The sequence below is a fragment of the Strix aluco genome, chromosome Z, assembly GCF_031877795.1.
Source record: "Strix aluco isolate bStrAlu1 chromosome Z, bStrAlu1.hap1, whole genome shotgun sequence".
Classification (NCBI taxonomy): Eukaryota; Metazoa; Chordata; class Aves; order Strigiformes; family Strigidae; genus Strix; species Strix aluco.
This window is the reverse complement of record NC_133971.1, coordinates 28233084-28249171: the sequence shown is the minus strand read 5'-3', so window position 1 is coordinate 28249171 and position 16088 is coordinate 28233084. Positions and strand designations below refer to the sequence as shown.

The window sequence follows — 16088 nt, the reverse complement described above, 5'->3', positions numbered from 1 at the left end:
TCTCAGAGATATCCCATATCATTTGTATCTAACTAGGATTGTTTTTCCTTTTAATGATTCACCAGTTTTTGTCGTATCGATATTAATTTGGCTGTCTCCATGAAAATACTTTAGATGTACTGGCCTTCCACCCTTTCACTACAGGCATAGAAAAGGCCCCTGGGAACATCTGAGAAGCTATCTTTCTCTTCTACTTCATTTCTGCTTGTTTGAAGACATAAGTGAGCATAGCTCAGTTTTCAACAAAAATGAAAAGGAAATTTGTGAAAAGGACCTAACATATGTTCTTCTAAATTATAGTTTTGTGACTGGCAAAGGGGAAACTTGGAGATTCACTGATACTGAGTCACATGGGAATGAACTAGATCACTTCTTAATATATCCTTCTCCTCATGTAGAGGAAGCTTATAATCTTCGTAGTGCTTGTTACCTGCAATCAAAACAGAAGGGAAAAAATAGAAAATAAGAAAACAGAAAAGAAAAAAGGTTTAGTTCTGTTTCATTTAGCCTCTTACATATATTTCTAGTGTTTGTATAAGCCTTCTTGTACTTCTTAAGGTATGTACCTCTGAGAATTAGAAACGGAATAACTCTATTTTCTTTATTACTTGAGTTATTTTATAGCAAACATTCCAGTAGCTTTCTCTCTGTGCTCAAAACCAGCATAAAACGTTTTCTGTGGAGTCTGATGATTTCAATTCCATCAGGATGTCATTAAAATAAACAAATCCAAGAGTTTACTCATCACTTAAAAGTGCTGCTTTCCATTAGAAGAAGAAACTCTGAGCTTCTGAGTTCAGTGTCTTCTGCTTATTCCTTAAGTTATAGAGGTATTCCTAATTTCTTAACTTCAATCTTATAACATGTCTGGTTGTTTTTTCCTCTCTTAACATGATGCAGATCTTTGAAACATCTTTAAAATAAGGATTACATCTTTCTTTTTTAGTTTGTTTGAAGTCAAGTTAACAAATATCATAATCATCCCAGAGCATTCTTTATGTCCTCCCTGCAGTCTGTAATAATAAAGAAGTGATCTGTCTACCTCAGAGGACATGGCAGCTCATCTGCCCTTGTGTTCTAACTAGTCTTCCATCATTGATATAGGCTTCTCTTTACAAGGACCACTCTTCCCTGGTGCTGCATGATGTATGACCATGTCGGACCAGAACGATGCATTTACTATATAAAATAGCTAGAGTGCCAGGAACTCTGGATCCATTTCAACACAAAGTACAGCAGCTTCTCCAGTAAATATTTATTTGCTTAAATTAATACAATACATCATACATGCTTTTACTATTGAGATAGAAAGCCAGAAACTAAATATTCACAGATAGTTGGTCCATTTTTTGAGTTGGGGCTTTAAATAGGAACCCAGTGTTCTGTGTGAAATAAATATACACCACATTATGGGCAAAATCTGTTAGGAGTACAAAATGTTAGCTCTGTTACATCTTGTTCAGCTAAGCAGACATGACTTATTTTCAAAACTGTTAATAATTATTAAAAATTTATTGGAATAATAAATATAGTACTTATATTACTTCTTAACTGTACACATGAGAGCAGAGTCCAGCAGCACCATATGAAGAGAGAAATTGGAGAATAGCTAGTAGACCAACACAGAATTGTAAAAAAGGTGGGTGCAGTAGCATTACTTGGTCTTTCCAGTAACATGTTTTATAGGACACAGCGCAGGATAAGCTTCTATTATAATATTGTCATAAAGTGTTTTATGCTTTGAGCTGCTGAACACAGAACACTTGCCTTTGTCTTCACAGATGGGAGGCTGCCCGGCAGCCAGGAGAACTCAGGTTCACAAGGAGATGACTGAGTCCTGGTGGCCAGACTCAAAACAGCTTGTTCCAGAGTTACCTACAACTTCACTTTCTCAGTAACTACGTTGTATTTCTTTACCCTCAAATTTTATTAACCCAACTTCTGACTTTTCATCCACCTACTCTGTTTGTACAGTGTCTTGCAGAATTCTCCCTGCTGCCCTTAACAGCAGAAAAGCTTCTAATTTGACAAACCACATGCCTTCACTTGCCCAGACTCATTATGATGTAGGCTATTTACTTTTCCTCAGCATCGTCTCCTGAAGCACCTCAGTTTGTATGAGTTTGGAAAGTACCTCACTTGTATGAGTTTGTGGCCACTCTTATTTGCTCTGATACTCTCCTAGAGGATAAAGTTAGGCTTCATATAATAATGCAGGGAAATTATATGGATGCAATTTAATATAGAGGTGGTGAAGACTGGGCTTTAATTTCATGTGTTATCACAAGCTGAAAACCCAAACAGCAGAGAAGAGTCAGATAAATACATTTCTTTTCACAACATAGCAAGAAGTTAGATAGATTCATATTAGGAAGGAGGGAAAAAAAAAAGAAAATGTGTCCCCCAAGGTACAGGACTTCTGAGCCTCTATTCAAAGCAAAACAAGGAAGCTAATCCCTCAAAAATTAGAAATGGGAAATAACTTCATTATGAGAGCAAATTTCTATAAAGCATTTTCAAAGCTATTAAAAAGCAAAGGCTGTTACTGTCTGTTCCCAAAGCGATGCCAATGTAAATAGCATGAAAATAACTTATGTTTGAAAAGCAAGGTGCTTCACAATGAAGGCTGTTATTTCACTTTTAATTTGTCCCTTGGGGCCTCTTTGTAACAAGTGTCTTAGACTCAGCTGCATTATGTTCTGCAGTAGGGAGAACTATCATCTCCCAATCTCTTTGCTTGGGTCACTTGACACTGTCTCCTTATCTCAGTAATAGTTTTGTTTGCAATTCCTCTGACTGGTGACAGGGTTTTAGATGAGTCCTTTTCTATTCTAACATGAGTTATCCTTAGGTGTCTGTGAATTATCTTAGTGCGACTATGTGACTGTGCACAGTCTCAAGGCCTCATTGTAATGGAATGTTCTCCACTTTCTAGGAAGAATGAAGGAAAAGAGATTCACATGAATTACTCCCAAATAGCATTGCCATTCTGGGGACCTCTACTCCTTGACACCTGCCTGTATGTCACTGGCAGTTGCTTTTGCTCCCATGAGAAGTGGGATTGTAGAAGTGGTTAAACCACAGTGACGGTGTGGTTGAAAGACTTTGGGTTAACCATTCAGACAACCCTGAACTGTTTGCAGTGATTTCCTTTCCTAAGGATACATCTGGCACATTCCCTTACGAGGTCTGTAAGGGAACTCTAGACTACATACTTCCAGTAGACATCATTTTTGTGGTTGTAATGTTATCTACTGGGAGCTGAGGTCTTCTGAAGATGTTTCCTTTGCTCCATTTGCCTGAAGTGCTTTTGGTACGTAATCATTTGTTTCTTTCTTAATAAGGATTGTCTAGCTGTCCCATAACACTCTCCAATGCATAGACAACAGGACTTTACAACGGAAGGGCTGCATGCCTTTCTGCTTTACCCATCACAGAAGTGAAGGGATTTGCTAGGTTCAACTCATCTGCATGATCACCATTCTAGAAATTGCAACCAGGTTCCTAAATCCTTGCTTATTCCTCTTATCATAGGAACTAATATGGCTGCAAAGGTGGAGTAGACTGATCTTGAGTCATGCACAGTTGGAAACTACACCACCTTGAGAGAGACATTACTAAGAGTCAGTGGCTCCCAGCTCTTGGCTGTATGTGTTCTTAAATAGGAGCTTTTGTCTGGCAGAGACAAGATATTGCCAAGAAAGTAACCAAAGGACTTGTTCCCATTTCTAAGATACAACCTCTTAGACCATGCTGAATTTCTACCTGATCATTTCCCTTCTAGTCTAAGAAAGAATGCAGTTACACACATTACTCTGAAAATTTTCAGATTCTTCTGCTTGACCACAACATCTCCCTTGAAATCAAGATGGCTCCAAGAGGAGTTACCTTGCAGTGGAAGCAAGGAAGTTGAATGTATATGATAAAACAGTTCATCACTGAAAACACATGGCTACGTACCTCTGAAATACACCTCATTTTGAAAGACATCATTAATTCTAGGCCTGAAGTGACCTATATTCCACTTTAATTTGGTATACCCTTTTAATTTTAGAAAAGTATGTACATCAGCTGTAGAATTAATTACATTTAGAAGAGTCACCTATATGTTACAGCTTCTTTTATCAACAGCTTTTCCTGCTCTTCATTCAGAGTCTCTATATTACGGCGTTTGAGCCCTGAAAAATGAAACCACCTTCTGCAACCTCAGACTATACAAATCCAGTTTTATATGGTGAAGAAGGGCTGCTACCCTGTGAATGCTGATTAACTGGTAGGTGTGACAATCATTAGTTCTGTAAGGTGAGTGGTGTCTTATAATGGTAGAGAGCTGCAGCTACATGACTCTAGCCTTAGCAAGCCATAAGTATATGACTATATTTAATTATAACTTGCTATATATTGGGCATGTTAACAAGGTCTTCCAATTCAAGAACTTGGCAGGTAGGTGAAGAAGATAATAATATTTGGAAAAGATGTACCATGTATATGGATTTCAACCTTTTGAGCTGGGATGTCAGAATGACATAGGACTAATTAAATGACTTAATCTTTATTTCCTTATAAGCAATAGGATGGTGTAGGGCTGTTTGTCATCTGTCTTGAAGATGCAGGAATCAAAGCACTGGTCAAACCATTCATGTGATTAATAGAATGTGCTCTTAGCATCTTTGGTATGAACATAATTGTATGGGAATCAGAGGATGAAAAGTTGGGAATTAATCAGTAAAAACAGCATGAGTGGAATTCTTCTGAAAGGCCTGGAGTTTACTGGTCAAACCATGCTGACAAGGGAGTACGTCTGATTCCGATAAGAGGAAATACAGAACCAGTTTTCCTCTGTCAGGTACTGCTTGCCCTGTAAGGGGTCTTTTTTGGCATACCTTCAAAAATAAAATCTGATCAGACCTATGTATTTCAAAATCATCCTTGCTAACCAAGATAAACTGAAGAGATAAATGGCAAAATGGCATAATATTCTCAATTAAATTAATTGTATTGGCAAAATGGCATAATATTCTCAATGAAATTACTTGTATTTCTTTATGTGTAATTACAGCAAGACTTGTAAATGCTACACGCTGCTGCTGTTCATTAGATGTATTGGTCTGAGCAGACAGTAAAACAAAATGTCAACACAGTCAACGCTATTTCACTTGAAGAATTGCTGAATACTCCCATACTGACTAAAACACAGCAAAGCACAAACATCCTTTGTGCCAGAGGAAAAGCTTATGTGATCATAATAAATCCTAGTCCTTTCAAAGCCTTACAGAGCTGCCCTTCACGATCTCACAAGACATTATTTTTTTTCTTTTTAATTTGTTTCCCATTTCTCATTTTACGTGGTTGAACTAAGAGTCACTTCAGTAAATGAAAGTATTTGGACTGTGTTAGTTCTGAGAGTGACAGTACTCTCATGCACACCATATTTAATAGTACTCTTGCTTATACTGTGAAATACTTAGTATTTTCAGACTTTTTTCTGAAGCATATGGTTGGAAGTGTTCATATATATTTAGTCAGATAATAAATCAGACACTAAACTATGTTGGTTTTTGGTAACTAGAAAATTGTGTATAAGTCACTACCACTCCAGATAAAGGAAATCAACTTCTATACTCACCCCACTGTCTGCTTGTACATTAAGTGGGTAAGTATAAAAATGTTATTGTTCAGTATCTATTGCATTTATTGATGACCTTGGACTGCTTTACTCTTTTACTGTACGCGTTTTACCTTACATTATTTTTATTAATTTGGCTTGTTTATTTCTAAAGACTACTGCAAAATTCCAGGCTTTGCTAAATTACAGTTCATGTTAAAAGCTATCTGGTTCCCATTTTTCAGCTGCTTTAAAATGTCCATTTTAAATGCCTATAAGCATTGTTTGTTTTTCCATTTTTCTTTCCAGCAATTCTTTCAAACTCTTGTTCCTGTGCTTGAAATACAAGTATTCAGAGAGAGAGTGACCAAGTCTGGCCTTTTCAAAGGATCTAAAGCTGAGGCATTCTCTGTTGTTTGCAAGGTCTCTCTCTCCTTGGCTCTCCTGTTTGTCTGAATTTCCCATTCTCTTCTCCAGGCCTCCCTTGTTTAGCACTTCTTCCGTCTCATTGCAGTAGGATTCTCTGAAGTCCTTCATCATGCACTCAGGTTTGCCAGAGAGATCTTGAGCCACATACAGCTTGTTGTCATCATGGTGGTACATGTCAGGGCTGTACCGCTCTGCCTCATAGCAGTTGTCTTCCTCTTCTTCCTGGCATGAACTTCCCTTGGCGCTCTCGCTATCCAAATGAAATGAGATTCCCTTTCCTTGTCTTTTCTGGGAAAGATCAAAGGGCTCTTCCTGTTCCAAGCTTCTCAAGACATTTGTCTGGGACAGAGCAATTCTTCCTCTTCCGAAACCTTGTAGTAGTTTGAGGGGAGGAAAAAAGGAATAATTTATATGCAGGAAATTTTACTGTGTGATACATGGTTAAAAAACAAAACTTGAGGTGGCCTTCTATTTCATACTTCACCTTTGTCTTCCACCCAGCTATCTCCAAGTACTTTACTGTTTATATCTCATGGCATCTCCTTTGAGATGTTGTTAAAATAAGTACTATTGTATACACTTCACACCAGGTCAGGACACATAAAACATTGTGCTGTACATGCCAGGCACTTGATGAGGGAGCTAGGAATAAAAGGAAGTGGCCTGGCCTGTTGTAAAGTGTATCTGCCAGTGAACCTACCCACTTCCTCCTCCTTTTTTTTTTTTTTTTTAATGAAAAAGTTGATCTAAAGCATCACAGGTCATAATCAAAGTCTCAGGTTTTGTACATTTTTTTTTCCAGAGGAGTGGAAGAGATCAAAAACATGTTAATGCATTCTATGGAAAATGTGGTTCAGAGTTACTACTTTAAAAATGAAAAGTCAATCAAGTTTCAGCAGTCTATGTCCTCCACTGTCTTTAATTTTTCTTCTTTCAACCACTGAGAAGTCATTCATGCCACTGAAAATTTCCATGCACTAGGTAGTGCTTCTGTTTGAGGAAATCATTATAAATAAATGATGATTTTGAGTAGTGCAGTGTAAGTTCGAGAGTTGTTCTGGATCTGGTGTGTCTTAATATTTGTCAGAGTGTCTCCTCTCTTGCTGGAAATCCAGGCATTACCTAGGAGGCACCTGTGGACTCAAATATGCTCTGAACATTGGCACGTACCAAAGAAGATTCAGAAACTGCTGGCATAGTCCATCTTAATTAAAAGAATAATGACAGTACTGGGGTGAGGATTTCACCCAATAGAAAATATCTATGAAAGCCACTATTTTACTTGCTTTGTTTTGGTTTTTTTCTCTCAGTAATTGAATCCAATTTCTGCAGGGTCTATGCAGCCTCACTAGATAAAGCTTCTACTTTGCAACAGGTTTTATTTTTTAAAATGGTTCATGAGCAGGTGGCAGCCCTTACAAATTGTCTGGTGTCTGATAAGCCTCAACGGCTGAAAAATCTCTGTACACTGTAAAGTTCTTAGGCTGTCTTCAATTACAAGTAATTGTGTAACTAAGATGGTGCTGACACCTGATTTACAGGAAAAAAAGAGCCATGTATTTCATTACCTGTTAGGATCTTTGTAAATTTTATGCCAAATATCATTAGAGTATGTGTTTTACACACATGTTATGTTGTCCTAAAGGTTGAATTTGAGGAACACCAAGAAATCTTAACCATGAAAGCCTTGTTTACCCAGAAATTCTTAACAAACAAAATATCTTGGATACTCAAACTCTCAAAACAATCCTGCCTAATTCACCCACTACTTTAGATAGAGTTAGCATGTGTCACACATGATGCTGACTTTAGGAAGTGTATGTGGTAGGTGGGAGATAGGAAATGCTTTGCAGGATACCCTGGGTAGTCAAAAATCTATATACTTTGAGATGGGGGAGGAGTGTCTCCTGTTCACATGCTTCCTTGTAAACTGGGTCTTGAGCCTATGGCTTTTGCCTAACTTCAGCTATGTCAATATGGTACAGAATAACCAAGGCTCCTGGACATATATCCATTCAGGCTTCCAATCCTATTCCAGACTGGAATCCAATAAGCAGTGGGCCAGACCCATGAAATCTTCTCGTTTTTTTGCTTCAGTCAGCTTTGAGTGAATTTATGATTTATGATGTAGCTTGAACATGAGAGAAAAAATATAAACTTCTAATCAGATGTGTCTGGGGAAAACTGTTTGCTTGTCCATGGCTGCTAAGCTGTGGTCTGTCAGTCTCTGGGAATCAGGTCCCTTGAAACTGTAACATGTATTCAAAAATAATGGAACTACAACTTCAGTGAGGAAGATCATGTCATCCAATTATTTCCCTAGCCAACTACATGTACCGCGGTCTCACTAAGGCTGAGTCTCCACCAGCTCACTCCCATTTGTGTCTTGGGATACACACATGCTGAGAGAAGCTCTGTGGTGCTGTGGATATTGCACCTACTCACAGTGATGGATGGGGAGCCCTGGGCATAAGTACAAGAACGTTTGGTATGGCTTGATAAATCCCCTAACACCTGACAACAGCATCGTAGTGTGCTAAAATTATTTCCTTTGTGCTCATAAATACTGTCTCATTTTGTTTCCATCTACTCCTCCACCTCAGTCTGTACCTCTCTGTCATCAGATATATAGTCTGAAAGGTCTCTGAGACAAGGGTCACTCCCTTGGGGATCTCTGATGTGTAGCACTGGAGTAATATGGATAGCTAATAACAACCTCCTAGGCTTATGGGATTCAATCTGTTCCAATAGCATTGAATCTATGGTACAATGTCATGGATCTGTGGTACAAAGCCCATTTGGCTTTACTGATATGCATCTTCAAATCTCTGAGAGAATAACCGTCCTGAAAAATATTACCTTGGGAATGAAATCCTCTCTCCATGACCCCATGTTTGACTTTCATGTGCCTGGTTAAGTTCCCCTTCAAGGTGAATTTGCTGGGACAGTAAAGACACTTGAAAGGCTTACTGTCTGAGTGCAAGTGCATGTGTCCCATTAAATTGTGCATTCTGTTAAATTCTTTTCCACACAGCTGTAAAAACAGTAAAAATGAAAATTATTAGTTAAAGGGATACTTCCGAGGAGAACATTTTAAAAGAAAATAGGGCCTACTTTTGTCAACTTGAGACCTGGCAGCTTCTGGCTGCAATTTGTTTTTCAAAGATGCAGGCAAAAATCCTACATACAAGAATATGCAGTTGAGTCTGATCCATCAAGGGCCTTCTGCACTGCTGCCATTTTTTAGATTTGGTGACTAGGACACACAGTCAAGTATTTCCCAAAAGCAGGGAATGTTGTTGTAAGGAGGGGAGAAGCTTAAGTGTATAATCTGGAAGGCTTTTAACTTGAATGAATTTCAAAGTATAACTTTCTGCCCTGGTGAACCATTTAGTTTGCAGTTTATTAATCTAGCCTTTAATCAAGAACAAAGCCAGGCAGATATGGAGATACAAAATAAAACCAATGAAGGGTTTCTGTGAAACAGTCAAGCAGAATATTACTTCTTCTTAAGTGGAAATGAAATGGCTGCACATTTTGCTTAAAGCTAGAAAAAGCAATTCCTTTTTTTCTTTGTTTCTTGCTCCCCTATTTTTCTCTGATCCTCTTATCTTCTGCTTACCAACTTCTGTGTTTCGGTGTCTCTGGTGAGTAAGTTGGAATTTAAACAGTCATGGGGCTGCAAGAATGACTCAGCTTTCCCTGAAGCATGTTCCTGCCAGCTCAAGCCGTTGAACATGCAAGTTTCCCTTTGATGAAACAATAAAGTTTTTGCTTTCATTGTTGTTGTTTATCTAGATGACTCCTTCTGTAGTCTGCTCCCTTATAAATCAGATGAATTCTCAAGACATGAGAATTTGACATCACTGTTACAAGCTTCTAGTCTTACTTGTCTTCTGGTCTTTCTTTATCAGGATTTAAAATTTTATTCACATTCAAGTGGCTATTTCCATCCTCCACAAACTTCTGTGTTTGGTTTCTACTTCAGCTCCTTTTTTTGGAATGGTTTTAGACAAATACTTTTATGACCAGATTTAATTTTTTTACATTCTTTATTACTATATGAGCCAGAATCACCATTACTAAGTAACCGAAACTTCCATCAAGCAGCATGCTCATCTGGGAGAAAATTAGTAAGAAGCAATTACTGAGATTTCACCAAATTTTTGGTCTAATATGACTTCTGATTTAATTTATTTTAGTAGTACAGAAGATCTGCAACAATACTTTTTGATTCAAATTCACAAAGCCATCACCTGGAATACCTGGATGAAGTGTAGATAGTGGAATGATCCTTGGTGAAACAGTACTGTATCCCTGGCATTTTAAACCATCTCTTGAGGGAAAATGGAAGCAATTCATTAATATAAAAATTTGCAGGAGGATTGTTTTTAAACAAAAACTAGAACTGAGTCAATGCTACAAAAAGAAAGTCTGGAAATATTCACTTGCTTTAAAAAAAAAATTTACTTCAGCTGCATAAATTCTCTTCTGTCATTTCCTCTCTGTGATTTTGCTAAAACGAACATTCTAGAAAATAAATTTATCAGCAAAGTGTTTACCAAGACAGTGGGGGGGGCAAGGGGGAGAAGAAAAATAGCCACTGAAAATGAGTTATTAATTTGTAGAAGTAAGATATCTGATTCCAAGGGTCATCCAACTACTTAGGAAAGAGGACTATCTCTTCTTTGCATTCAAATAAAGTTAGTATGTTGGATGACTTACAGTCAGGGAAATTAATGCACCAAAAAAACACTCAAAGTGTTCGGAGGAAACAAAGAGGAGAAGAAGCACTGATGAGCACAGAAAACTCACAAGAAGAACAGCAGCTGATTATATCTTGACAGCTGCTGGAATGACCTATGACATGTCAATATTTCTCTGGCTACAAGAATGCCAATAATAATAATAATACTTCTCTAATACTTCTTAGCAGAAATCTTCTAGTTATCTGCTTGTGTTGTGGCTGATGTCTGTTCTCAACAACTTTTGCTTTCCAATAACTAGGTTTTTACTTCTCTATCTAAACTGGTAATCCAGGAAAATCAGGTTGAACAGGTGTATGGTTAGAGTACTTCATGCAAATCTGTATCTTTATAAGGTATTGAGTATTAGAATGGTTCTAGTAGGAGCATTTTTTTTGTTTGTTTCTGTCAAGGCAACATTTACTTCCCTTTCTTCATAATGAAAAGACAGGGGACTTCGTAAAGGATAGTTCCTTACAGCATAAAAGTTTTGTGTCTCTAAATAAATAGGGAAGGTTTTCCATTTCCCGAAGTCATGCACAGTGTAATGTGTTCTTGTCCTAAAATCTCCTCTGGGGACATGAGGAAATGGTACTAGAGGGGAGAGGTGTGGCAGGAAAATGAGAGAAATGCAGATATGAAAATTGGTTTTTTTGGAACAGTGGCTCTGTGTGGCATGGTCTCTGGGTAACCTATCCTTTTCAAAAGGCACAAGACAACTTTCAGATGAATGTCAATGATCCAGAAGGTGAAAGGAACAGGTTTTGAGCTCACATGATAGAAGACAGCAACTCAGAGCCAGCTGGAGTTCACAGCTAGTGCCTAAAGAACACTCTGAGTCTGTAGACCAAACTGAGGAAGGTGTACAAGATTTTCTTTCTCTGTGACAGGGCAGGGGTGTGAGCACTGATGAACAAAGTGTGAAAGACGACCCTGAGCCAGTTGCATGGGAGGGAGCTCCAGCAGAACTCACCACAGAGCACGTTAGCACTCAGGAAGATGCAAAGCTTATAAAAGAGATCTTGGGATAGCAGGAACAACATGGCTTACTTGTGCACCTTTTGTTAGGCTGTTTACTTTAGACAAAATAAAGTTCAAGCCCTGAAGAAAATGACCTCAGCTGCAAGTCTGCTGAACACGCTTTGTTGCACTGGCTGGTGAAACGGACTTCAGTATGGTTTGCTAGAAAATCTGAAAGAGTTCAACATTAGATTTTGTCTTCGTAAGCCACCATGTGAAGTATCACCCTTCCAGATTTGTCAGTCTCTTCCCAAAGTACTTATCTCTCACATTTTCTTTGGTTTTGACTTCTGATCTAAACCCATGATTTTAGATGGGAAGAAAGTAGAGTTCAAACATCTGTTGCAAGGTGTATTTGGATGAGCTGGAGAAAACTTCATCACATTCTTTATTGAAGATCTGAAACATAGCTGGCTTCAACACTAAAAGCATTTATAAATTTCATGGAAGCTTTCTCTACAAATCAGAATTAGTGCTATTGCACCAGTTGGTGCAACTCCTTCAGAACTCTTCAGTGGGTTTTTTTTAACAGAAACAAACAAGTCAGCACAGGCTCAGGCCTTTAAACACTACAGAGAAGTTCACTCTTCAGAGAAAAATCAAACAGGCTGCAGCTGGATGAGGAAACAGAAGGGACAACTATTTGCTACTCCCTCACTTCAGATAGTCTGTGCTTAGCTGTGATTAGACACATAGGAAAGCTTCATGTTTTCTTTTGCTGTGAGAAAAAGGTAAAGAAAATCATTGCATGTGGTGAAGTAGAAAGGCAACTGCTGTGCTCTCTTTCCCTTGCATTCTTCTTCTTTTTTTTTTTTTTCTTCATAAGAAGGGTGTTCCTTTCCTCAAAGAGAGAGGGAGAGGGAGAAAGACTGTAAACTGTCCAAAAGGACCGTGAGAAAACAGGAAGCTTTGAAAAGTACAAGAGAAAGCAAGATGAAATCTATTTGCAGGCGGTTCCCCGGGGACATGTGAGCCATTGTTAAGCAGGCTGTTCATACAGCTATATCCTTCCTTCTGCTGAGGAGGAGCTTGGTGCCAAAAGGCTGCTATCTGGTCATTGCCTTAACCCCCTGAATACCAGCCAGAAACACTTGCTTGAGTCTTTCAAGGGTTCTGTCAGAGAGACAAGGGTTTTCCTGATACGGAAGAGCAATACCTGATTCTCCCTTTGCTTGTTATTACAGTCTCCATTTGTTCAGGGGCGCTGATGTTGATTCATACCCCTTCAACCATAGCAGAAACTGTTCCACTGTGCTTACTTGTTTCTTTCCTCCTAGGAACATTGGGTGGAGACAGAGAAGTAAAAAAAAAAAAAAAACCCAGGTGTTCCTGTAGAGCTTTTGTTCCTGGCTAGAAAACATACAGGTAGTACTCCAGTTCCCCGTTCAAACTATTGCTGTCTCCAAGTTTTAATAGCCTGTCATCATCAAACCTTAACCTGAACACAAAGTTCCAGCTAATCTGCACATACCTAAAAAATACGATGGGTACAGATATTGCATCTAGAACAGCTGATCAAACAACTGAGTTTCTTTTCTGAAGTTTGAGGGATCAGAGAAAGAGGGCTTTGACCAAATGGCAGCAAAAAGGTTTGCAGGTGTTCTCAGAGAATGAAAGCCTCCAGCAGACTTGACACAGAACTACCCAAGCATTTCAGTAACAGAAATTATTTCACTCATATAGAATAACATATCCTACTACACAAAATAACATTTTAAGAGGACGTAAATTAAAATTAAACAAAACACTAAAGTTGAAAGACTTTATTATTTTTTCAAAGTTAAATGCTTCAAAGTAATCAAAGTGAAGAACTCAAAAATATTCATTTTGACATTTTACTATTAAAATTATCACTGAATGCTGTATTTTCTTATGACATTTTGAACTTCTACATTTTTCCAGAGAAAATAATTCCATTTAAAATTTTTCAGCCAGCTCTGCTTCTCAATGAAATGTTCCTTTTAAGAAAATATTTAATTCCATAAAGATGTTGGATGAAAGAGTTCTAGAAATTGCTTCCAGATCAATCTTCAGTTACTTAGGCATAAACTGGGTAATATGCTCCACTCTGTATTTATAACCCTCTTAGAGAAGATCAAAGTGGGAATAAAGCCTACAACCTTTGACTTCACGAGATAATACTATAACAATGAAACAGGTAGGCAGTAAAAGGAACAGAGGTAGTGTCCAGTACTGAGTAAGAATATAAACATGAATATTTAATTCATAAGGAAGATATTAGAGATAAACACAGTCAGAATCACAGAATCATCTAGGTTGGAAAGGACCTTGAAGATCATCTAGTCCAACCGTTAACCTAGCACCGACAGTTTCTAACTACACCATATCCCTAAGTGCTATGTCAACCCGCCTCTTAAACACCTCCTGGGTTGGGGACTCCACCACCTCCCTGGGCAGCCCATTCCAATGCCCAACAACCCGTTCTGTAAAGAAATACTTCCTAATATCTAGTCTAAACCTTCCCTGGCACAACTTGAGGCCATTACCTCTTGTCCTATTGCTTATTACTTGGTTCAAGAGACTCATCCCCAGCTCTCTGCAACCTCCTTTCAGGTAGTTGTAGAGGGCAATGAGGTCAAGAAAGCCAAAGCCTCAAAGGTTTATGGGGAGGGAGAAGAAGAGAGGATGGGAAGGGAATGTCAGCCTCTAGTGTGCCGGAGGGAGGCAGCAAACTGGAATTTGCACAGGACCCTAAAAAGGCCAGATGGTCTGGGAGGCTGTTTTATTAAGATACTGATGTCCTGCCCTGAATTTCAGTTTGGTTATTACACTTGGCCCATTCAAATTCCTTCTGCAGTTGTATTTTACTGTGTCTGTCTTTGAGTCCTTCCCTGAACTGTTGCATAGCATCACTGTCTGAAGTCGTGGCTGCTGCTTTCCCATGGTCCTCTGTGGGGTGCATGACTTCATCTATATTTTTAGTCAGTGTTTCAAGCTACTAAGCACTTAGACTCCTTTTCTGGATGGCTGTATTAAGCAAATGTCAGATATGTTTATTGACCTCAAACAGCCATGGCAATGCTCATGAAACAAAAAATGTATTTGAGGATGAAAGTTAGTGATATTGAAGGGGGAGACATATCTGTAAACCACAGATATTTACCTCCATTATTTTGTGCTATGTAAGCAGAACCTGAATAAAGAAAGAAAACCAGACTGGTTTATGCTAATTTAAATGCAACTGCAGAATGTGTTAGCAAGTCTTGTTTTTCTAATTCTAGCATATTACGAGATGATAATATCACAGAAATATCTAGTGGGTTAATGACTCTGCCACAAAATACACTCACCTTGCATTTAAAGGGTTTGACATCAGAATGAACAATCATGTGGGCCTTGAGAGTTTGCTTTTGCACAAAGCTCTTGAAGCATAAATGGCATTGATAGGCTCTGATATTGGTGTGGATCAAGACATGTCGCTTCATGTTGGCCAGCAGAGTAAACTCCCGGCCACAAATTCCACATTTGTGCTCTTTAACACCCTGTAAGAAAAGAAAAAAAATCAGAAAATTCTGTAGATGGAAAATTTTCTAGATAATTTAATCTTCAGTACAGCAATATATGAATTATTCATTCTGCATTAACAAAGCAGGTAATAAATTATTTAACTTTTAACATGTTTTGCTCAAGTATTAGATATTTATGTGGGTTTTTTTTCTCATAAATTCTTACAAGAATCTGAGAAGCCAAGAAGGCAAACAAAATGTAATTTTAATGAAATAATGAGTTTTCCTTCTATCAGTAAGTTTACAAATCAATGAGACATAGTCAGGAGCAGAGCTTCTCTGTCCTACTCTCCTGCTTATGTAATGTATTGGTCAAATGTACACACTTACTGACCAAGAATAAAAGCTAACCAGTGAAGAGACTAAAGTAGTGCTTGCCTTTGATAATTGAACATCATTGGCTTCTAAAAAAGGCACAGCCCTGTTTTGAAGAAGGCTATAGAAAAGAATCTCAAGTAATCGAGAAATAGTAAGCAATACCACCAAATAAGGATATACATGTTACATTCAATGACAGAAAAAACTGTTAACTCTTAATGGGCCTTGCACTAACCCTGGTGGAGTGATCTCATTTTACCTGGTGTTTACAGAGCATTTTTTCTAGCACTTTTTATGCCATCCAGTCAATTTACTAATGCATAATTCAATATCCTTGCTCACACTCATGTGGTCTAACTGCCAGCTCCTCAATAAGTTATTTAGATACTATGAAAATCGACTAATTTACCACTAAACACTTATAAAAGTTTGAGTATAACTTGT

The 16088-nt window shown here is 38.1% G+C and overlaps 1 protein-coding gene across 1 annotated transcript in view; it reads right to left on the bottom strand.

Moving 5' to 3' along the window:
* Nucleotides 1-1240: 1240 nt before the first annotated feature.
* ZNF366 (zinc finger protein 366) overlaps nucleotides 1241-16088 on the bottom strand; it is a 38983-nt gene continuing 24135 nt past the window's right edge. Inside the window, exons 4-6 of the mRNA XM_074813157.1 lie at nucleotides 15111-15302; nucleotides 8894-9068; nucleotides 1241-6405 (exon numbers count right to left, since the gene is read on the bottom strand). Of these exons, the coding sequence (XP_074669258.1) occupies nucleotides 5870-6405; nucleotides 8894-9068; nucleotides 15111-15302 (903 nt within the window). The 3' untranslated portion in view covers nucleotides 1241-5869. The remainder of the gene's footprint in view (nucleotides 6406-8893; nucleotides 9069-15110; nucleotides 15303-16088) is intronic.